The 24,426-nt window shown below is 37.4% G+C and overlaps 1 protein-coding gene across 1 annotated transcript in view; it reads left to right on the forward strand.

Moving 5' to 3' along the window:
- The window catches only part of JADE3 (jade family PHD finger 3), a gene marked incomplete at its 5' end in the record, with an annotated part of 102,659 nt that overhangs the window by 7,040 nt on the left and 71,193 nt on the right, over positions 1 to 24,426 (forward strand). The window contains 2 exons of the mRNA XM_012811276.2: positions 10,228 to 10,238; positions 14,670 to 14,827. Of these exons, the coding sequence (XP_012666730.2) occupies positions 10,228 to 10,238; positions 14,670 to 14,827 (169 nt within the window). The remainder of the gene's footprint in view (positions 1 to 10,227; positions 10,239 to 14,669; positions 14,828 to 24,426) is intronic.

Below are 24,426 nucleotides of genomic sequence, written 5' to 3' on the forward strand. Positions count from 1 at the left end.
AAAAAAAAATAATCTACTCTGTCAATCTCTGTGTTCTAATTGGTGTACTTAAACTATTTGTATTTAATACAAATTTTGGTATGATTTGGCTTGAGTCTGCCAATTTATTGTTTGTTTACTATTTGTTCCCTCTGGGCTTTTGTTGTTGTTTCTCTGTTTTATTTTCTATCTTTCTGTAGGTTACTTGAACAATTTTTTGAATTCCATGTTGATTTATCTATTACAATTTTGAGTGGGTATCTTTGTATAGATTTTTAGTGGTTGCTCTTGGTAGTACCTTTTACAAACATAACTTAGTCTACTGATCTCTATATTTTGGCACTTAGAGTGAAGTATAGAATCCTTACCATTTCTATTTATTCATTCCCTCCTATAATTGTCTTAAATATTTTCTCTACATATGTTTAGAACCACATTAGGCAGTTTTCTAATATTTGCCTCAACCATCAAGAGGATAATCTGTTTACTCATATTTGTACTCTTTTTATTCCTGATGTTCCAATTGTTCTTTTTTTGTTGTTCATTTTGTTTTAAGAGACAGAGTCTCACTTTATTGCCCTCAGTAGAGTGCTGTGGCATCACAGCTTACAGCAACCTCCTGCTCTTGGGCTTAGGCGATTCTCTTGCCTCAGCCTCCTGAGTAGCTGGGACTATAGGCACCCACCACAATGCCTGGCTATTTTTTTGTTGCAGTTTCACCAGGGCTGGATTTGAACCTGCCACCCTCAGTATATGGGGCTGGACCCTACTCACTGAGCCACAGGCATCGCCCTTTTGTTAATTTTTTTCTGTTTGAAGAACTTGTTTTAGGCATTCTATTAGGCCAGTCTACTAGTGGCAAATTCTTAATTGTTCCTTCATCTGTGTATGACTTGATTTCTCCTTCATTTCTGAAGGATATTTTCACCTGATAGAGAATTCTGATATGGTAGTACTTTTCTTTCAGCAATTGGAAAACGTGCTACTTCATTCTGGTGTCCATGGTTTCTAATGAGAAATCTGCTTACCACCAAGTAGTTGAGTCATTTCATTCCCAGTTGCTTTTAAGACTTTCCTTTGGCCTTCGTTTTTAAAAGTTAGATTATGTTGTACCTGGGCATGGATTTGTTTTGGTTTACCCTGTTCAGGGTCTGGTCAGCTTCTTTTACCAAGATTGAGAAATTTTCAGCCATTATTTATTCAAATATTTTTTCAGTTCCACCTTCTTTTTCCCTTCCTTTTCGGGACTTCAGGTACATGAATATTAGATGTTTTGTTATGTTTTGTGTCTCAGGATCTTTTTATTTTTTTTTCCTGTGTATATTCTTTCTGTCAGTCAGACTGAGTAATTTCTCTTGTTTACTGGTTCTTTCTTCTGCTGGTTAATTCCATTCTTCATTGAGCCTATCACATATGAGTTATTTTAGTAATTGTATTTATTCCATTCTAAAATTTCCACTTGGTTGATCTTTATAGCCTCTTTGTTTGATCACACTATTTTTTATTTTAATAGTGTTTGTAATTTTTTTAAATTATTCTATGATTTTATTATTTATTCATTGATTTGTTTTTAACTCAATTTTTACTAAATCATAACTGTATACACTTAGGGGGTACAGTGTGGTGATTTGATATACAATGTGGAATGCTTAAATCAAACTAATTAACATAACTATCACCTCACTTTTTTTGTGGTAAGACATGTATAATATACTCTTAGTTGTTTTGAAATGTACCCTTGCATTGTTGAAACATTTTTATTTATAGATGCTTTAAAATACTTGTCAGATGGCTGGGCTTGATGACTAATGCCTGTTATCCTAGCCTTCTGGGAGGCCAAGGCATAAGGATCTTTAGAGCTCAGGAGTTCGAGACCAGCCTGCGTAGTAGCAAGACCCTGACTCTACTAAAAATAGAAAAATTAACTGGGCATTGTGGTGGGCACCTGTAACCCAGCTACTCAGAGGCTGAGGCAGGAGGACTACTTGACCCCAGGAGTATGAGGTTGCTGTGAGCTAAGCTGACACTATGCCACTCCAGCCTGGTACAACAGAGTGAGACTCTGTCTAAAAAAAAAACCAAAACAATACTTGTCAGATAATTTTAACATCTTCATGATCTCAGTGTTGGTGCCTGTTTATTGTCTCTTCTCATTCCTGGTTCTTAATATGATAAGTGATTTTCTGTTGTATCGTGGATTTTTTGGTATTACATTGTGAGACATCAAGTCTTAGTTAAATCTTCTGTTTTAGCAGTCCTTTGCCAGTGAGGAAGACAGTGCTGATTCTTTTCAACCAGTTGCAGAATTCCTAGGCTCTATCCTAGCTCTCTTACATCTCTGGGAAGCAAAAATAGGGAGTCCCATTACTACTTGGTAGAGGTAGAAATTCCTACCTTGTTGCCTCCACTGATAGTAGGGAATGTGATGGTGGTGAGGGGTACCACATTACTGGGTGATGGTAACAGCCCAGACTACCTACCCAGACTCTGCTAACACCATTGAGGAGGAGGGCTGCCTCATTGCTGAGTGGGAATGGACAGCAAGGATTCTCAGGTGGTGTCCATTGACACAATAATCACCCTTTTTAACATGTCTTTTTTGAAATACAATCCTGGCTGGGTGCAGTGGCCCACACCTGTAATCCCAGCACTCTGGGAAGCTGAGGTGGGAGGATCACCTGAGCTCACAAGTTCGAGTTGAAGACCAACATGAGCTAGAGTGAGACCCCCCCCCCCGCCTCTAAAAATAGCCGGGCATTGTGGCAGGTGCCTATAATCCCAGCTACTTGGGAGGCTGAGGCAAGAGAATCACTTGAGACCTGGAGTCTGAGGTTGCTTTGAGCTATGATGCCATCACACTCTACTGGGGCAACAAAATGCAACTCTGTCTCCCCCCCCAAAAAAATTGAAATATAATCCTCATAACATACAATTCACCCCTTTAAAGTATGCAATTCAGTGTGTGTTAGTATACTCAGAGTTGTGTAACCATTACCACATTCTAAATTTAGAACATTCTCATCACCCCAGAAAGAAACCTTCTATCATTAGCAGTTATTCCCCAATCTCCCTACCTGTAGCCCCTGGCAGCCATTAATTTATTTTATAACTCTGTGGATTTGCCTATTTCAAACATTTCTTATAAATGGAATCATACAATATGTGGCCTTGTGTATCTGTTTTCTTTCACTAAGCATAATATTTTCAAGGTTTATCCATGCCATAGCATATATCAGTATTTTCATTTTATGACTGAATATATTATATTGTATGAATATATCACATTTTGACATTTGGGTGGTTTCCACTTTTGGGTATTATGAGTAATTCTATGGACCTTTATGTGTAAGATTTTACGTGGACATATGTTCACAGTTGTCTTGAATATACCCTCAAGAGTAAAATTGTTGGGTCATATAGTAACTCTATTTAACTATTTAAGGGACTCCAGGTTGTTTTCCAAAGTGGCTTTGTCATTTTTCTGTCCTGCCAACAATGTATTAAGGTGTTTGAAACTTATTGCTGTAGGCATCAGAGACTTGCTATTCCTCTGGTGACCTTGTTTTTGTGTCTTCCCTTGGTTTAGGGTCTTTTTGTGCTTGTCTTCAGAAGAATTCCGACTCTTGTAGCTCTCCCAGCTGTTATTCACTGATATTATCACTATAGGCTTTAGCATGGTTGTAGGATATAAGGGAGGGGGCAATATTCTCTAATTTTCTAATTAAGTCTTAGTCTTTGGAGTACATAGTTGTCCTGTGGTGGGGGATGATTGGGGAGGTAGTCTTGGCAGGTGGAACCTTTTTATCCCTGCCCTCTATTTCCTTATCTTCCTCTGGCAGGTGTCCTCTGATGTTCTCAGTCTTTGTTCTTGAATTTCTGCCTCCTATAGATTAAGGCTTTTTACTCCTTCAGTGACACAGGGAGGCTGAGACTGAGCACTTTTCCCTTCCCCAGAAGTACTGAAATTATACTGTTGTTCTCACTTAATATCCTTCCCCTGCAGATGAAGCCTTTTGTTCAATAAGGAAACCAGGGCACTAAGCACTAGGGACCTAGACAGTACCACTCAGGGAGTTTTCTACAGGTTTCCTGCTCCACTTCTTCTCTGTGTGAGCCTAGTTGGGTTTCTGAAGAAAAAGCTTACAAGAAGATGGGAATCCCTTATGAGTATAGCCTCTTAACAACTTCATACTCCTGTAGTAGGCTCCACTTGGCTTCCAGCAATTAATCAGAATTTCCAGTTTAATGGTCCCACTGAGGTTTCTACCTGAGCTAAGCAAATGCTCTAACCTGTGTCTCCCTGCCAGTATCTTTCTCTCTTTGAATTGGCCATTTGTTCTGTGACTCATTTTTCTAATGGGTTCATGAAAAAATTGTTAATTTTCTGCTTGTCTTGCCTTTTTCTTCTTGTAAAGATGGTAATTTCTTTTTTCTGACTCTCTTCAGGTCTAAGATGAAACCAGAAGCCTTGAACCTTTTATTTTTACTGGGAGTTAGTCATTGATGTGCCATTTAAATTACCCTTTTTTCAGGGTTTTAATGGCCTGCATTAATAAATACATATTTTATTTGATATTTAGTACATAAGTGAGATTTTCTATGCATGTCTCCTTTTGATTTATCTTCTGGAGAGGAATTTCCTAGGGGTGTGTGAATCAAACATAGGGTTCAGAGACTTTGTGTTCCTTCTGTAAATTGTATACAGATTTTTAAGGGTATGTTCTTATGTGTGTTTTTTTTTCCTGAGCTGGTAGATTCCATCTGATTCTCAAAAAGACCATATCCTTAAAGATGTTTTTAAAAAATAATTCCCTAGAAAAAGCACATAGCGCTAGATGACCAATTAGAACATATTACCATTTTTTCTCAAAAGCTAGGATATTTTCACTTAATACTAGTCTGATCTGTAAAACATATCAGCCTCTCCTAAAGGATTGACTGTGTGTCATCTGTAGGCCTGGAGTCTATTTATTATCATCCAAAACTTTCATAGCAACAGAGTGAAAGTTTGTGTATTTTAATTCAGTGGAGAATACTATATATTCTCAAGTAGAGCCTGTTTGCATCATGTTACCTATATTTCCTTTTTCTTTCTGTTTTTTTTTTTTTTTTTTTAGAGACAAGGTCTCAACCTATCACCACCCAGGCTGAAGTGTAATAATATGGCATAGCTCACTGCAGCTGCAAACACATGGGCACAAGTGATCCTCCTCCTCAGCCTCCCAAGTAGTTGGAAATACAGGCACATACCATCATGTGTGGCTAATTTTTCAAATTATTTTTTGTAGAGATGGGGGTCTCACTATGTTTCCCAGGCTGTTTTGAATTCCTGGCCTCAAACAATTCTCCCACCTCAGCTTCCCAAACTGTTGGGATTACAGGCACGAGCCACTGCACCTAGCCATTTTACCTGTATTTCTAAAGAACACTAAGCTGTAAATGCACAATTATTGCCCAAAAAGGGACATCGAAGGAAAGGAGAAAGGAGAATAATTTGCACAGCAAACCTCAATGTCATTTCTTGAATGAAAATTGCCCAGATCCCCATGTCACACTTGATTACTCCCCCTTCTCCATCACCAGGTTACATAAAACTCCATTTGGTACAGAGTAGGGGACAAAATACAATTTACCTAAGCAACTCAAAAGTACATTGCTTTATGGTAGTTGATGTTCCAGTTGGTGTCAGCCCAATAGTCACCAGGAATGTTGTGTTTATTCTTTATAAGAAAGCTGAAAATTAAACTATTTGAAAAAATATTTCCATGAAAAATATTTCAATAGGTTTCAGAGTTTTAAATTTAGAAACTGAATAAGCTTTAATTCATTGGAAAAATTAGTGTGGGATACAATGTCTTAACAATACTGGGTACCTTTGTTATCATGTAAGAACAGGCTTATATACTCTTTGCTAGGTTTTTTCTGCTTTAAGTGGTTGATTCTTCTAGATAAACTGAAAATCTTTTTTTGCCTTAAGATTGTACAATTATAGTTAATTTTGATTAAATGTAATTACCAGTTTACAGCTGTTTTATGCTTTTAGGGTGGCACATCAGTTTGTGGTCAGTTATGTATAGTCTCAGATTTCAGTGACTGTTAGTCAAAATTGATCAATCTCTGCTTTATTCACATGGACCAGACATTGTTCTACTTTCTGTTATACAGGAAATAATTATTTTGGCTTTTCCTATGAAAAATGTTACACAGATGTTCAGACTAGATATACTTTAAGAAACTGCCAATTGAGAGATATTAATGAGAATAGTAAAAGCCAGCATTGTCCAGGAAGGCCATTGTCATTTTGTGGCTCCGGCAGGTTGAGCACTGATGTTCTGATTGAATTCATAGTGAAGCATCTTTTGTTTCTGCAAGCATCTGAGAGGCCAGATGTACACACAGTGTTGGACTTGGCATAGCTTCTGGACTGTATGTTAGCCTGTGAATCTCCTCTTTGACCATAAATGAGCAGTTATCTGGTAAGTACAAAACCTTTTTGTTGTAGGAATTTGGGGAGAAACTAACAGTGCATATAAAATAGGCTCACTATTAAGAACTTGTAAAACTTCTCAACTTAATTACTTGGAAAGGTCAGTGTCAACATCCATATCCCTCATTCATGAGCTTTTTTATATAGCAACAATTGACCATGTTTTATTTTGTGATGTTTTTGTGTTACCTTTTGGCCTCTGGAATATTGGGTTAAAGTTCTTGATGGAACTCTTCCTTGGGAACTCTATCTTTGGGAGCTAAAGCATGCATGTTTTGATTGAACCATGAACTCACATCTCTCTTACCTCAGCAACCATTACTTTATGGATTAGATAGAAGACCTTAGGGATGTACATCTTTCTGCTTTTAGAAGGAAATCTAAGACTATGATGATCATAAGAAAATAACTACTTCTAGCATTTACTTAACAATTACTATGAACCAAATGCCATGCTAAGCCCTTTATACATGTTCACCCAATTTAATCATTACATTAACCCCTGTGAGGTGAATGCTATCCCCTTTTTACACACAAGTAAACTGAAACACAGAGAATTTGAATCACTTGCCAAAAGGTTCTAAGGAATGAAACCAGTAGATCGATCCAGGTTGTCTGTCCCAGAACCCATATTTCTTTTCTTTTTTTAATTATATAAAACATTTGTCTGGTTCAAACTTGAAACTATGAAACAACATACATTCAGAGAGATCCAGCCTGTGTCTTTCTTTCTCTGTTTTCTTCCCCTTCTACAGTAAACTTTTTAAAAAGTTTTTGGTTTATCCTTTTATTGTCTCTTCATGAAAACATATACAAATATGTGTATATGTATGTGCCACTGTATGTGTGTAAAACTCATGTCACTAACCAGGATGCTGTAGCTATCTTGTTTATATTCAGTTTTAAAAACCTTAAAATGCCTTTTCTTATCAGGAGCAGGTTCATGAGACCAGCTTGGTTAAATATATTTTTATATCACTTTTCAGATAATTATCTGAGTACTAAACTTACATTCCTATCTCCCTCTTCAACATTTTATGTTCTGTCTCATTCTTTAGATGTTTGACATCTATAGCAAGATAAGGCAGACTCTCACACTTAAAATGCTTCTGTAGAAAACTTGGATCTGATGCTGTTTAATTTGGCTTGTTTGTAAAATTGAAATCAGGCTTATCACATGTCTGCTGTTTTTCTCTAAAGGGGAAGGGAACATTATAATCGCTGGATTTAGTTTTCATTTGCTTACTAAAAACAAGTACAAGTTTGTTGGTGTTTAATTCAAGTTTCCCAGACTTCACAGAGTACCTCTTTTTTGGAGGGTTAGGTATTTCTGCAGCCATACAAAAGGACCAGATTTCACTGGCCTCTGCGTTTATATCACCTTTTGTCTAGACTTCAAGTTACTGTTCTGTTTGGCAGACATGTATGAGTTTCCATGGGCTGCTGTAACAAATTACTACAGACTAAGTAGCTTAAAACAACAGGAATTCATTTCCTCACAGTTGTGAAGGTAAGAAAATCCAAAATCAGCTAGTTGAAACTCCCTCCAGAGATCTTAGGGTCGATTCCTTTCTTTGCCTCTTCCAGCCTTTGGTGGATTGCAGCATTCATCGATACTCTAAGGTCACATTGCCTCCTCCTTTTCTGTTTCAAATCTTCCTCTGCCTTTCTTTCATGAGGACACTTGTCATTCAGTTTAGGGCTCATATGCATATCCCAGAATAATCTCCTCATCTGAAGATACTTAATTACATCTGCAAAGACTATTTTTCTGAATAAGGTAACATCCACAGATTCTTGGAATTAGAATGTGGACATACCTTTTGGGGATGTACCATTCACTTATTATGTTAATATTTATATGTATGTATATAAATAATACATATATATATATAAATGTTTCTAGGCTACTTATAACAGATTATCTGTTCTTATATAGATTTCTTAAGCAGTTATGGCTTGTGCTGTGTGATTAAGTGGTGTATTTTTTTTCATTAAATCATAGCTGTGTACATTAATGCAATTATGGGGTACAATGTGCTGATTTTATATACAATTTGAAATACTTTCATCAAACTGGTTAACATAGCCTTCACCTCATTTTCTTAGTTATTGTGTTAAGATTTATATACTACACTAAGTGGTGTAGTATTATTAAGCTCAAATCATAATTTTGTAATCTATTTTGTAAAGAGTATTGCTTAGAAAATAATGAAATACTTTAGGATACTGATAAATCCTTGGCTCTAGTACTCTGTCTAGCTGTATAGCACTCTTCTTTCAGAAAGACAGTAGTTTAGCGCAATTGTAAATTGCCACCACTACTTAATTGCTGGCTTATTAAAGGCCATTTATAGAAATGGATCAGAGTGCTAAACAAAATGGTGATTCAGTGTCTCCTACTAGTCACTCAGAACACTGTGCTCTGTGTAAAACACGTTAAATGGATATGTCTGTGATCCCTTCTTACACATTTACACAAAGTATTATGTAATAAACTACCAATTTTTGCTTTCTGTAGACTTAGCTTGTTCCCTGTGCAGCACCAAATTAACTTTAATTGGCCAGGAGTCTTGGTAGGAAGATCATTTTGTTGCTACCTGGCCAACTAGCATGTTTAAGGTAGATTTCTTCTTTTAATTTGCTCAGGTCATATTATTAACTCTAAATCTTCTGTAGGTGAAACCAACAAATATTTGTAGAGTTGTCCCTGCAAAATAGCAAATGGAATAAGCCCTTCTTTGTTTAAATGGCATCATTTGATTATATGATTATTTAGTCCTATACTCTGAGAAATTATGTCCGTTTAAATACAACTACACTGGGTGGCGCCCATACTTCAGTGGGTTGGGTGCCGGTCACATACACCCAGGCTGGCAGGTTCGAACCTAGCCTGGGCCAGCTAAACAACAATGACAACTGCAACAAAAAAATAGCCGGGTGTTATGGTGGGCACCTATAGTCCCAGCTACTTGGGAGGCTGAGGCAAGAGAATCACTTAAGCCCAAGAGTTGGAGGTTGCTGTGAGCTGTGACACCATGGTACTCTACTGAGGGCAACATAGTGAGACTCTGTCTCAAAATAAATAAATAAATAAAATAATATAAAAATAAATAAATTCAACTACATTCACTGAGAATTACTTTGTTAGATCATGCCCTGTGCCTTTACTTTCATGTTATATAGAACTTGGACAGTGTTTTTTTCCTCAGAGAAACTTTATGAGCAATAAAGTCTAAAATATTTGCTTAAAAGCATCTCTTCCTCTGATCTTCCAGAAATGTGGACATATTTATCTGATACCTGCAATTGGTTGTTTGATATTTTTTCAGAGTAGAAATTAGTAGATATAATAGGTATAATAATGAGATATAGAGCAAGGTAGATATGCTTTTATGTGAAAGTGTTCCCCTCATTGCTTAGATGTTAAATAAGCCTTCATCACCAGAATCATTGCCAGGTTAGCTTCAGACCTCATGACATACTTTTCTGTTTTTGAAAAGGCAGAATCACAAAGTTAAGGCTTCCACAGCCATTTAAATCATGTTTCCAGGCTGCTGAACACATTTCTATACCTCTTTTTCACTTAGGGGCCCACTCAACCAGAGGATAATATAAGCCCAAGTTGTAGCTGTACCCATAGCATCGTCTCCTACCCCTGACATTTGAATTTTAAACACAGCTGGGACTCCTTTCCAGGGTTTGGGCCCTCACTGAGTTCCACAGTACCCTTAATCATTCTTCTTCTCCTTACCCTTAAGGGAGTTCACTGGTAGCAATAAAAACTGATCCTAGCAATCTGGGAGGCTAAGGTGGAGGATCCCTTGAGCTCAGGAGTTCAATACCAGCCTGAGCAAGAGCAAGACCCCCTCTCTACTAAAAATAGAAAAACTAGCCAGGAGTGATGGTGGGCACCTTTAGTTCCAGGTATGTGGGAGGCTGAGGCAAGAGAATCACTTGAGCCCAAGAGTTTGAGGTTGCTATGAGCTATGATGATGCCATGGCACTCTTACCCAAGGCAACAGAGTAAGACTCTATCTCAAAAAAAAATTTTTTTTAACTGATAAACCAGGTAGGAAAACCTTAAAAAAGAGAATGAGACTAAGGGCATTTCTAAAAGTTCTAACTATGAGGATAACAACTGGGATAAAACTACATGCCTTCCTAGATTAAAAAGTATATTTATGAATAAGACGAGTGTGGTGGCTTATGCCTGTAATCCCAGCACTGTGAGAGGCCAAGGCAGGAAGATCACTTGAGGCCAGGAGTTCAAGACCAGCCTGCGCAACATAGCGAGACCAGGTCTCTACAAAAATGTTAAAAAGTAGTTGGGCATGGTGACATGAGGCAGGAGGATCACTTGAGCCCAGGAGTTCCAGGCTGCAGTGAACTGTGATTATACAACTACCCTTCAAACTCAGCAACAGAACAAAACCCATCTAAAACATAAAATATATGTATAAATAAAAGAGTAAAGTATATACCAATGGCAGAAAAAGAAGGAAGCCTAGAAAATATAACATAATACATATAATTATAAAACATGACAGAGTTGAGACCAAATATGTAAATCTTACCAGTAAATATAAATAGCATTTGAGCTTTCCACACAGCTCAGACTCAGATTTTCTTTTTGACTCACAAAATAAGATTCAACTATATACCATATATAAGAGCTGACCTAAAGCACCTATTCAGAAAGGTTAAAAATAAAGAGCTAGATAAAGGTATACTAGGAAAATAGAAATTTAAATAGCCCAGAGGGAGCGATCCTGATATCAGACAAGGTAGAATTCAAGCCCCAAAGACAAAAGAGGAGGCCTTTTAACAATAAAGGCTATAACTTACCACAAAGATATACCTATGAATATTTATGCACTGAATAACACAAGAACCATCTTTATGAAGCAAAAACTATAGGAGTATCAAGGAGACATAGAAACACACCAATCATAGTAGACTTTAAAATACCTGTCATGGTCTCAGACAGATTAAGTAAACAAAAAATTGAGATAGATGTAAACAGTATAAATAATAAAGTAGATCTGATGAATATCTATCAAACTCTATACCTTGACATTAAAGTTAATAGACAGTAGGCTGGTCATGGCGTCTCACACCTGTAATCCTAGCACTGTGGGAGACCAAGGTGGGAGCATTGCTTGAGGCTAGGAGTTCTAAACCAGCTTGGGCAATGTAGTGAGTCCTAGTCTCTACAAAAAAATTTAAAAAAAAATTTTTTTTTAAATCAGCAGAGTATGGTGGCACGCCTGTAGTCCCAGCTGCTTGGGAGGATCTCATGAGCCCAGGAATTAGAGGCTGCAATGAGTGTCCCACACTGCTGTGCAAAGTAGGACTGCCTGTACTTTATGGCATCTGTGCAAATAAATTTGAAAACCTAAATAAGATAAATAATTTTCTATGGAAATATTATTACTGAAATTAACTCCATAAAGAGATCAATTTCCATAGAAGTAGTAGAGAAAGTTATTAAGGACCTACCTCCCCCCCACTAAAAAGGACTGGGTTCAAATGGTTTCACAGGTACCAAATAATCACAGTAATTTTGAGATTATTCTAGCGCCTTGGAAAGGAAGGAAAATGTCCTAATACCTTTTATGAAGCATGTATAACACTGGTACTTAAACCTAACAAAAAAAAAGAAAACTACTGATCAGTATCATTTATAAATAGCCAAAAATATTAAACAAATATTAGAAAACAGACTACAATACCATACTAAGAGAATATGCATCATGACCAAGTGATGTTCATCCTAGAAATGTAAGTTTGTTTCAGTGTTATGAACTGTAATAATATGCAGTGTATTTAATATATCTAAGGAAAAATCATATTTTCTTTTTTTTTTTTTTGAGACAGAGCCTCAAGCTATCCCCCTAGGTAGAGTGCTGTGGCTTCACAGCTCACAGCAACCTCCAACTCCTGGGCTCAAGCGAGTCTCCTGCCTCAGCCTCCCAAGTAGCTGGGACCACAGGCGCCCACCACAACGCCCGGCTATTTTTTGGTTGCAGCCGTCATTGTCGTTTGGTGGGTCCGAGCTGGATTCAAACCTGCCACCTTAGGTGTATGTGGCTGGCGCCTTAGCCACTTGAGCCACAGGAGCCGAGCCAAAAATCATATTTTCATATACACTGAAGAAGCCTTTAACAAAATTCAGTAGTCACAATAAAAAATTAAACAGTAACTGTAATATAGTTTCTTAGCATTATAAAATGCACATATCTTAGTCCTAAACCCTAGTATCTTATTAATGAGGAAACATTTTCCCCATTAAAATTCCACTAATTTCAGGAAGAAGACAGACATGCCTACTGTCTCCATTACTAATCATAATATTAGTAGATGTATTAACCAGTGCAATTAAACAAGAGAAAACACTTAGAGATGTAAAGAAGATGCAAGCTATTTGCAGATGATATGGTACTTTATCTTGAAAACTGTAGAAAAGCAATGATAAAACTAACTCAAGCAATAAAAGAATTCAATAAGGTAGTAGGATATGAAGTTGACATATAAAGTCAATAGTTTTTATAACCAATTAGAGGACATAAACATACTTGGAGCATGTTGTGGTATTAGAAATTAAGGAGTTGTTAAAAAAAAAATCAAAAGAGCACAGGTATCAAACTAAAGAGCTCCCAATGGCCAAAGATAGAGGAATTTGAGCAACAAAATAAATGGCAATAATACTGAATTCTACCCCAAAGAATAAAATAGATATTTATGAGTCTATAATGCTATAAATAAAGGATAAAATAAATAAATGAGGGGGAAAGGACAGATCTTTTCTTACATAAGAATCTCAACTAATAATCATAGAAGGAATGAAGGAAATAGAAAATACATTAAAATACCACAGTAAAAATTGTATGTAAGATATTCACCACTTGGCATTAAAATTAGTTCATGATGGTTTGAGGAAAATAAGAATATTTTTATAGTCTCAAAGTATCTCCTCCAAGATATTTAATTACAAAGGGAAATATAGTAACCTAACAGTGGAAAAAAACAGCAAGACTCTACTACACTATGTCAAATTTAACATAACCACTAATAAAACATCAATATTATACATCCCTGATATAATGGAATAAGAAGGGTATAGCATCATTTCTGTGGTATTCTTGCAAAAAAATGCATAATCTCAATCTAATCATGAGAAAACATCAGGCAAACCCAAATTGGAGGGGACATGCTACAAAATACATGACAAGTACTTGTGTGTGTGTGTGTATGCATATATACAGAGGGTACAAAAAATGTATGTATTTTAAGAAAGAAAAACCATATTAAAATTGTAATACCCTGTATGTGCTGATAACATGTGTTATCTTATATTTCTTATAATTGCAGAAGTCAAACATGACTTAAGTATTACAATTTTTGGTATATGGATATATGTGTGTGTGTATATATATGTATGTATATATACACACACACCTATATATACAGAGGGTGTGTAAGTCCAAAATTATTTCTAAGTAAATAATTTAAATATGAGGTGATAGCCAAATAAATAAGTTGTCAGTGGATTCTTATTGCTTAATTTAAGAGAGTTAAGGATTGGCCAGACATGGTGGCTTATGCCTATAAGCCTAGCACTCTGGGAGGCCAAGGCATGAGGATTCCTTGAGCTCAGGAGTTTGAGCTAGCCTGAGCAAAAGCGAGACCCCATCTCTACTAAAAATCGAAAAATTAACCAGATGTCATGGCGGATACCTGTAGTTGCAGCTACTCAGGAGGCTGAGACAGGAGAATCACTTGAGACCAGGAGTTTGAGATTGCTATGAGCTGTGCTGACTCCATAGCACTCCAGCCTGGGCAACAGAGTGAGACTATGTCTCAAAAAAAAAAAAAAAAAAAAAAACAAAAAGAAGAAGACAGTTAAGGTTTATTTCATAGAGATTTTTTGAGTAACCTGTATTGTTGATTAAAATTCAAGGAGCCCAAGAAAATAATTCAGGAAGAACTCCTTTACCCTTTAATAAATCCAGAATAAGCTGGCTTCCCTGTTAGTACTTCAGACCTTTCCAAAAAGAAGTTGATCTGGCCATTTAGGAAGTTAGAGATGTTTGCCTTGTTGGAAGTGGAGAGTAGATGGGGATAGTCTTTTAAAAAGAACATTAAATGGTATTAGTTCCATAGTGATGATCTTCTTAAGATATGTGCTTTACCTTCCCAGGTATTCCGGAAGGACCTCATCAGTGCCATGAAAATTCCAGATTCTCACCACATTAATCCTGACAGCTATTACCTCTTTACTGATACATGGAAGGAAGAATGGGAAAAAGGAGTCCAGGTACCAGCCAGTCCAGATACTCTCCCACAGCCTTCTATCAGGTATTTGCATCTTTGACTTAGGAGTGAATGCTCTCATGGTTATCTGTGTGCTGCTTGGGAGGAACTTAAGAGTGGCTAATTATATATTTATAGTATAAAGTCACAACCATGTTTACCAATTCATTCAGATCAGTGGCAGATTATATTAGATTTTGATATGTCTGTACTTAAAGTCAAGTTCATTTATTTAGGGATATTCATGCCCGTTTATAAGATGAAACTGTTTGAAGGCCAGTATGAAATTATAATAACGTTTTTGGAGACCAGGATTTCTTAAGTCTGACTCAATGATTAATAGCATTTATTAGTCTTCAAAGAGAAACAGAACATTAATTAATTACATAACACCTGTCTTAGTCTGTTTTCTGTTGCTATAACAGAATACCTGAGACTGAATAATTTATAAAGAAGTTGATTTGGCTCATAGTTCTAGAGGCTGGGAAGTCCAAGGGCATGGTGGCAGCTTCTGGCAGGAGCTTTTATACTATGTCATAACATGATGGAAAAGCAAACAAATTTGCTTTTTCCATGCTAAAGAGACTGAAAGAGCAAGCAGAGATCATTTTTATAACAACCCACTTTCAGTGAGAATTAATTCACTCCTGCAAGAACTAACTTAATTCCACAAGAACTAGCTCTAACTATAATAGCATTAATCAGTTAATGAAGGCTTTGCTCTCAAGACTCAGTCACCTCTTAAAGGCCTCACCTCCCAATACTGCCATGGTAAGAATTAAGGTTCCAAGTTTGGTGCCTATAGCTCAAGTGGCTAGGGTGCCAGCCATATACACCAGAGCTGGTGGGTTAAAATCCAGCCCGGGCCCACCAAACAATAATGACACCTACAACCAAAAAATAGCCAGGTGTTGTGGTGAGCACCTATTGGTCCTAGCTACTTGGGAGACTGAGAGAATTGCTTAAGCCCAAGAGTTTGAGGTTATTGTGAGCTGTGACGTCACAACACTCTACCCAGGGCAACAGCTTGAGATTCTGTCTCAAAAAATAAAAAGAATTAAGATTCCAACACATGAACTTTTGGGGGATATATTCAAACCTTAGCAACACTCATGGGAAGTTGCTTTAATATAATAGGGGCTTCATAGTGATGGTATCTGTAAGAGGAGTAAAAAACATACAGAGTTTGTAAAATGTATAAACCCAAATGACAGGAGATCACTGGAATAATTGACTCTAATAAACACATGACCTTCATCTACAAAGATTTGTGGAGAAAATTGAAGTAAGAGAAGTCTTTAGTTTCGAGGAAAGAGAAGAGGACTTTTCTCCCAGAGAAAGTATTGAGTTCTGCTCCTCAAGAATTGTAACTGGTTTTGGAAGCCATTTTTTCTGACTGGTCTTTATGTTCCCAGTGCTTTACACAAAGGGTGGTGTGAAATGAAATGCTTAGTGTAAGTCTGAGTGAATGAAGGAAGGAATGAAAAGGATATAGAATGCCAAATAAAAGGGCTGATGAGAACTCCTGATTACTATGAGAAATTGTAGATCTCCTTATATAACCATCTGTTTCTGCTATATAATTGTCATAATTATGTAATTACATAATTATCATGACCCACAGGTTGAGAACCACTGATCATAGGTCCTTAAAGAGCAGAGGTAACATCCTTGGATTCTCTTCTCCTAGCATCAGATTCTTAGGACCTCGTTATGCTCCAGTGCTTACTGAATCACTTCTAGAAATCCACGCCCAGGCTGTCCCAGAGAGGCTGTCCATACCCTGTGAAGGAAAGTTCCACAGCCTTGCTCCATACATGTTCCCTACTCCCAACTCTGATAATTTTTTCACTGGCCTGCCTAAAAACATGTTAGTTTGGTTATAGTCTGCAAATGATATCTCACCCATCAATATTATTCTTATTGTCCAACAAAACATTCATATCTGTCAAAAAATACATTTTTTGAGCCTCACAAGCTCATCATTGACACTCCTGCCTCCTAAAAATCAGAACAGCATCATGAATGAACACAGGAGTCAGGCATTTTCATGTTCTTGCTGTCAGTGTTTTTATATAACTGTAGCAGCCCTGGTGCTGATCTGACCACTGCCATTCCATTGATACTCCAAGGATTATTCAGAGTGACTGATATCTTGACTTTGGGCTTATGGTGTTAAGTCTATACCAATTGTCTACTCACTGGAGGTGACTTTAATCTTTCAGTTTAAGTGGAGAATGTATAGTGTACTACTTTAAAAATGGTATCTATCTAATGAATGAGCCATAAATAAGTAGGGTACTAAGAATGGGGCAATAGTTTAGGGATTACTATTACTTTTATTTTTAGGGACTAAAACAGCTTATTCTCAGATTGAGAGACTTTTGTTTACTAATTCCTATGAGGGCTTAGTGCTCTAATTTGTTCCGAGAATTTAGAATACTTACCGTGCTGTGAATTTTTGCTAAAATCTCTTCTATTTCCCATGGTTCTTTGCCTATCATATAAAACTCTTAATTGCACAGGCCAGAATACTAAATTATTGATCATATTAAATTCCTTAATAAAATCCTAATTGATTGTTCTTGGTAGATAGAATGTATTGTTTTCTATTCTTTAGAAGGCACCAATAAGAATTATGGTAGTATATATAGCTTTTACTATGAAACAGTAATTCTCAAAGTTTAGGGAGGGCATCAGAATTACCTGTAGGGCTTATTAAAACAAATTTCTTATCCCTACCACCAGAGCTTTTTATTCAGTAGATCCGAGGAGGTGTGAGGCCTAAGAATTTGCATTTCTAACAACTCCCCACATGATGCTCATGCTGTTTAATCTGAGGGTGACACTTTGAGAATAATTATTATGAAATATTGTAATCTTATTTTCTGAATTTAATGGAAATCTCCATATTTTTGTCAGCTTCCTCAGATTTCTTTTTTGGCTTTCAATATGAATCAATCATATGGGAGGCTCAACTGATTTAGGATTGAAACTTTATATTTGGAATACCTAATCTCCTAACCTGCAACTGCTTTATTGCATCTACACATAGATATCATCATTTTGCATGGATCAAACTGTGTCATATAATTTTTACTTTTGGGATTTTGTAGGCCACCTTAAAAATTAAATCCTTGTGATAGGATATTAAAGCAGTTAATGAATTAGTTTTTATATTCTTCATCAAATTTTTATTTTTTTAAATTTTTTAAACTTTATTCAAATTAATATGAGGGTACAATATTTAGGTTACATTGTTCTCACTTCTAGGGCAAAGTTCCATTTGTAGAAGAGGCCCTCATCCAGGGGGCATGTTATACACCCTCACAATGTGCACATTAGGCGAGATCCCGCTTCATGCCCCCCATACATCCTCCCCCCTCCTGCTTTCCTCTACCCCCAAACTGGACTATAATCCTGTTTTATTGTTCTTAGGAACATGTAATTGTTTATATGTTGATTTCATAGTAGTATGGAGTATATTGGATATTCATCTTTCCATTTTTGCAGTACTTTACTAAGAAGAAAGTATTGCAACTCCATCCAGGTAAATGTAAAAGATGTAAAATCTCCATCTTTTTTAATGGCTGCATAGTATTCCATGGTACACATATACCACAGTTTGTTGATCCATTCATGGGTTGATGGGCACTTAGGTTGCTTCCATGACTTGGCTATTATGAATTGAGCTGCAATAAACATTCTGGTGCAAATGTCTTTGTGATAAAATTATTTATGTTCTTCTGGGTAGATACCTAGTAATGGGTCTACATTTAGATCTTTGAGGATTCTCCATACTTCTCTTCAAAAGAACTGTATTAGTTTGTAATCCTATGAGCAGTATAGAAGTATTCCCTTCTTTTCACATCCATGCCAGCATCTGGTGTTTTGGGACTTTGTGATGTGGGCTAATCTTGCTGGGGTTAGGTGATATCTTAGAGTGGTTTTGATTTGCATTTCTCTGATGATTAAAGATGATGAGCATTTTTTCATGTATCTGTTGGCCATTCATCTGTCATCCTCAAAGAAGTTTCTGTTCAAATCACTTGCCCACTTACTGAGAGGGTTGTTTGCACTTTTCTCATTGTTTAATTTGAATTCTCTGTAGATTCCATTTATCAGGCCTTTCTCAGATTCATAACATGCAAAAATCTCCCACTCTGAGGTCTGTTTGCTTTGTTTGTGGTACTCTTAGCTGTGCAAAAGCTTGTCAGCTTAATCAAGTCCCAATTATTTATTTTTGGTGTTGCTGCAATTACTAGGGGGGTCTTCCTCATAAAGTTTTTTCCCAAGCCAATATCTTCAAGTATTTTCCCCACACTCTCTTCTAGAATTTTTATTGTTTTGTGTCTTAAATTTAAATATTTTATCCAATAAGAATTGATTTTTGTCAGTGGTGAGAGGTGCGGGTCTAGTTTCAGTCTTCTGCATGTGGATAACCAGTTCTCTCAGCACCATTAGTTAAATAAGGATTCTTTTCCCCATCACATGTTTTTGTAAGGCTTATCAAAGATTAAATGCCAATATGTGGCTGGGTTCATCTCTAGGTTCTCTATCCTATTTTATAGACTGTATCTATTTTTGTGTCCATACCATGCTGTTTTGATCACTATAGCCTTGTAATATAGCCTGAAATCTGGCAACATGATGCCTCCAGAATTGTTTTTATTTCTAAGAACAGTATTTGCTATTTGGGGTTTTTTCTGGTTCCATATGAATCAAAGTACTATTTTTTCAAGATCTTTAAAGTATGACATTGGTGCTTTGATGGGGATTACATTATAGATTGCTTTGGGTAGTGTGGACATTTTAACAATGTTGATTCTTGGCTCGGTGCCTATAGCTCAAGCCGCTAGGGCACCAGCCATATACATGGGAGCTGGTGAGTTCAAATCTAGCCCAGGCCTGCCAAAAAAAAAAAGACAACTATAACCAAAAAATAGCCAGGTGTTGTGGTGGGCACCTATAGTCCTGGCTACTTGGGAGGCTGAGGCAAGAGGATTGCTTAAGCCCAAGAGTTTGAGAGGGCTGTGAGCTGTGACGTCACAGCACTCTACCCAGGGCGACAGCTTGAGACTCTGTCTCAAAAAGAAAAAAGAAAAACAATGTTGATTCTTCCCAGCCATGAGCATGGTATGTTCTTCCATTTGTTGACATATTCTGCTATTTCCTTTCTCAGAGTTTCGTAATTCTCTTCATGGAGATCTTTCACTTCTTTTGTTAGATATATTCTCAGGTGTTTCATCTTCGTTGATGCTATTATAAAAGGAATAGAGTCTTTGATTTTGTTCTCAGCTCGACAATTGTTGACGTATACAAAGGCTACTGACTTGACGGTATTAACTTTGTAACCTCAGATGCTGCTATATAGCTTGATCACTTCTAAGAGCTTTGTAGTTGAATCCCTGGGGTTTTCCAGGTATATGATTATGTCGTCTGGATTATGTCATCTGCGAAGAGGGAGAGTTTGACCTCCTCTGCCCCCATTTGGATTCCTTTGATCTCCTTCTCTTGCCTGATTGCGATGGGTAAGACTCCCAACACTATGTTAAATAGCAGTGGAGACAGTGGGCATCCTTGTCTGGTTCCAGAGGAGTCGGAATGCTTTCAGTTTTACTCCATTCAATATGATGTTGGCTGTGGGTTTGCTGTAGATAGCCTCTATCAGCTTAAGCAGTGTTCCTTCTATGCCTATTTTCTTGAGTTGTTTTTATCATGAAAGGATACTGAATGTTGTCAAAAAGCCTTTTCTGCATCAATTGAAAGAATCATATAGTCTTTGTTTTTGATTCTATTCATGTGGTTTATTATATTTATAGATTTGCATATGTTGAACCAACCCTGTGTCTGGGATAAAACCCACTTGATCATGGTGTATAACCTTTTTAATGTGTTGTTATTCTGTTTGCTAATATCATGTTGAATATTTTTGTATCAATATTCATTAATGATACTGGTCTATAGTTCTCTTTTTTTTTCCTTTGGGTCCTTTACTGGCTTGGGAATTAGGGTGATATTTGCTTCATAGAATGTGTTGGGGAGGATTCCTTCTTTCTCTATATTTTGGAAAAGTTTATGCATTATAGGAACTAGTTCTTCTTTGAGTGTTGATAGAATTCTGGTGTGAAACCATCTGGTCCAAGGCTTTTATTTTTTGTACAATTGATGGTATTTCAGTTCTTGATAATTGATCTATTCAAGATTTCTGAATCTTTCTGGCTGAATTTTGGAAGGTATTATGCTTTCAGATATTGGTCCATATCCTCTACATTTTCATATTTCTGAGAATAGAGTTATTTTTTTTCTTCTGCTAGGTTTGGGATTAGATTGTTCTTCCTTTTCCAGTTACTTGAGATGGCCCATTAGGTTGCTGACTTTCTGTCTTTCTATTTTCTTGATGAAGACATCTAATGCTATAAATTTCCCTCTAAGGACTGCCTTTGCAGTATCCCACAGGCTTTGATAATTTGTGTCTTCATTATTGTTTTGTTCCAAAAATCTAATGATCTCCTTCTTGATTTCATCTATGACCCAGCTATCATGTAGCATAAGGTTATTTAGTATCCATGATTTTATTTGAGTATGAAGATTTTTGTTGCTGTCAAGTTCAACTTTTATTCCATTGTGATCTGAGAAGGTACAGGGGATAATTTCTATTCGTTTGAATTGTTGAGGTTAGCCTTGTGACCTAAGATATGATCAATTTTGGAAGATGATCCATAGGCTGATGAGAAGAATGCGTATTTGGTTTTGTTAGGACAAAGTGCTCTATAAATGTTAAGTCCGTTTGTTCTAGGGTCTTATTTAAGTCCATTATTTCTTTGGTTAGTTTCTGCTTGGAGGCTCCGTCCAATGGAGTGTTAAGATCTCCAACTATTATAGTGTGGGAAGATATCATATCGTTCAGATCAGTTAGGGTTTGTTTAATGTTATGAATAGATGTTAACTATTGAAATCTCTTCATATTGTGTGTTTCCCTTGACCAGTATGAAGTGTCCATCTTTGTCTTTCATTATTTTTGTTGATTTGAATCCCATTGTATCAGCATACAAGATTGCATTCCCAGCTTTTTTCTGCTTTCCATTTGCCTGGAATGCCATTGACCATTCCTTCACCCTGAGTCTTGTTTTATCTTTTGAGGTAAGGTAAATTTCTTGTAGGCAACAGATATCTGGCCTGAGTTTTTGTATCCAGTCAGCCAGCCTATGCCTCTTTAAAGGAGAGTTCACCATTCACATTAATTGAGAGAATTGATGGATGTGGCAGAGTTTTGGTCATCTTGTTTTTCAGAAGTCCAGAGCTTGCTTTTATACCACTCACCATTGTGGAAGCTAAGCTTTGTTCTTTAATTTCTCAGTAGGTGTACTTTGGTGGTGTACCCTCGTGTTGCTTGTTATGAAGAATGTATCTGAGTATTTCCTGTAGAGCTGGTCGAGTCATGGCACATTTCCTCAGCATGTGGCTGTCAATGAAGTATTTGATTTCTCTATCACAAATGAAACTCATTTTAGCAGGGTATAGGATCCTGGGCTGAAAATTGTTTTGTTTAAGAAGGGTGAAGGTCAATGACCATCCTTTTCTGGCTTAGAAAGTTTCAGCTGAAAGATCAGCAGTCATCCTTATACTTTTCCCTTTGTAAGTAATACTTTTCTTAAGTCTGGCTGCTTACAGAAATTTGTCCTTCATATTAACATTGGCAAAATTAATGACAATATGTCTAGGCTTTGTTTGGATTGAATCATACTGGGGTTCTGAAACTATCTACTATCTGTATTTCTGTATCTCTTGCAATACTTGGGTTTTCTGCCAAGAAATTTTCTCTTTAGAGCAGAGAATTTGTGCCTTTGGGTACATCTTCTCCTTCAGATATCCCTATAATTTGGATGTTTCATTTCTTGGAATGATCTCATAACTCTCTCAGGGAATATTCTGTTCTTTTTCTCCATTTTTCTGCCTCTTTGAATGTTTGGGATAGTCCAAAAGTCTTGTCTTCTTTATCTGAGATTCTTTCTTTGCACTGCTCAACTCTACTTCTAAGGAACTCTACTATACTTTGAAGCTCCTCAAATACCTTTTTCAATTCCTTAAGCTCTGGTATATCTTTCCTCATTATGTCCATTTCCTTGGTGACTTTGTCTTTGAATTCATTAATTTCTTGAGACAACTTCTAAACTGATTTTTGGTTCTCTGTTTTCATCTTTTCCTTCATTATAATTATCTTCATATGCTAAATTCTATTTCTGACATTTCAGCAATTTCTCTGTGGATGGGATTCTCTGTTGTATTTTCTTTGACATACCCAGGAGGTGTTGATTTGCTCTGATTTTTCATGTTGCCAGAATTCTTTAGCTGATTCCTCCTCATGAGTATTTTCAGCTTCTTCCACTTTTTCTCTTTATTAACATGTTAATTATACTTTTTTAGTTGAATTGATAGGTTGTCCCTGATGATTCTACTCCTCACCTTTGCACTGCCACCGCTACACTAAGGCAGAGAAGTGATGAATCCACAGCCCCAGACAGTGCCTCCAGGGGGACAAGAATCAGTAGGCAGTACTGGCCCTGATCAAAGTGACTCCCCCAGTGCTGGCTTTGCCCACCAAATCAAGCTCATGAGGCTTCCCAGATGACAGTGCAGGCCCAGTTCATTAGAGATGCTTGTTCACTGGGCACCATCCAGCCAGTCAAGCACTGAGGGCTGCAGCTCTGTAGACAGCATAGGCCCAGAGCTCAAAGTCGCTCAGGCACTGGGCACCACCTGTCCAGTGAAGCTCAGGGGGCTGCTGCCTGGCAGGGAGCACAAGTCTAAAGTTCAAATAAGAGTCGCTCAGACATTAGGCACAGCCCACAAACTTGAGCTAAGAGAGCCTCTACCCAGTGAAAGTGTTAATCCAAATTTCAGTACAAAGTCGCTTAAACCTCGGCCCTACCTACCCATTTGGGTTCAGACAGCCCCACCTGGTGGAGGCCAGAGGTCCAAAGTTCAGTTCACAGTCACTTAAACCTGGCCCCACCCACCCAGTTGAGCTCAGAGAGCCCAGGCTAGTGGAGGCCCAAGGTTCAAAGTTTAGTCCAAAGTTCAGTTCAAAGATCCTTAAATCTCGGTCCTGCCAACCCAGTTGAGCTCAGAGACCTTTGCCTGGTGGAGGCCAGAGGTCATCCTTCATCAAATTGTTAAAAGCAAATGAGTTCAATTAACATTTTTAGGTCCTGGCTTGGCACCCATAGTACAGTAGTTAGGGTGCTAGCCACATACACCAAGGGTGGCGGGTTCGAACCGGCCTGGGCCAGCTAATCAGCTGCAACGGAAAAAATAGCCAGGCATTATGGCAGATGCCTGTAGTCCCAGCTACTTGGAAGGCTGAGGCAAGAGAATTGCTTAAGCCCGACACTTGGAGGTTGCTGTGAGCTGTGACACCACGGTACTCTACCAAGGGCAACATAGTAAGACTGTCTCAAAAAAAAAACAAAGCATTTTTAGGTCCTATATAAATTCAGGCTTCTTTTTTTTTTTTTGAGACGGAGCCTCAAGCTATCCCCCTGGGTAGAATGCCATGGCATCACACTCACAGCAACCTCCAACTCCTGGGCTCAAGCAAGTCTCCTGCCTCTGCCTCCCAAGTAGCTGGGACCACAGGCACC

Source organism: Otolemur garnettii, unplaced genomic scaffold (assembly GCF_000181295.1).
Source record: "Otolemur garnettii isolate 467f Iridium unplaced genomic scaffold, OtoGar3 scaffold00153, whole genome shotgun sequence".
NCBI classification, from domain to species: Eukaryota; Metazoa; Chordata; class Mammalia; order Primates; family Galagidae; genus Otolemur; species Otolemur garnettii.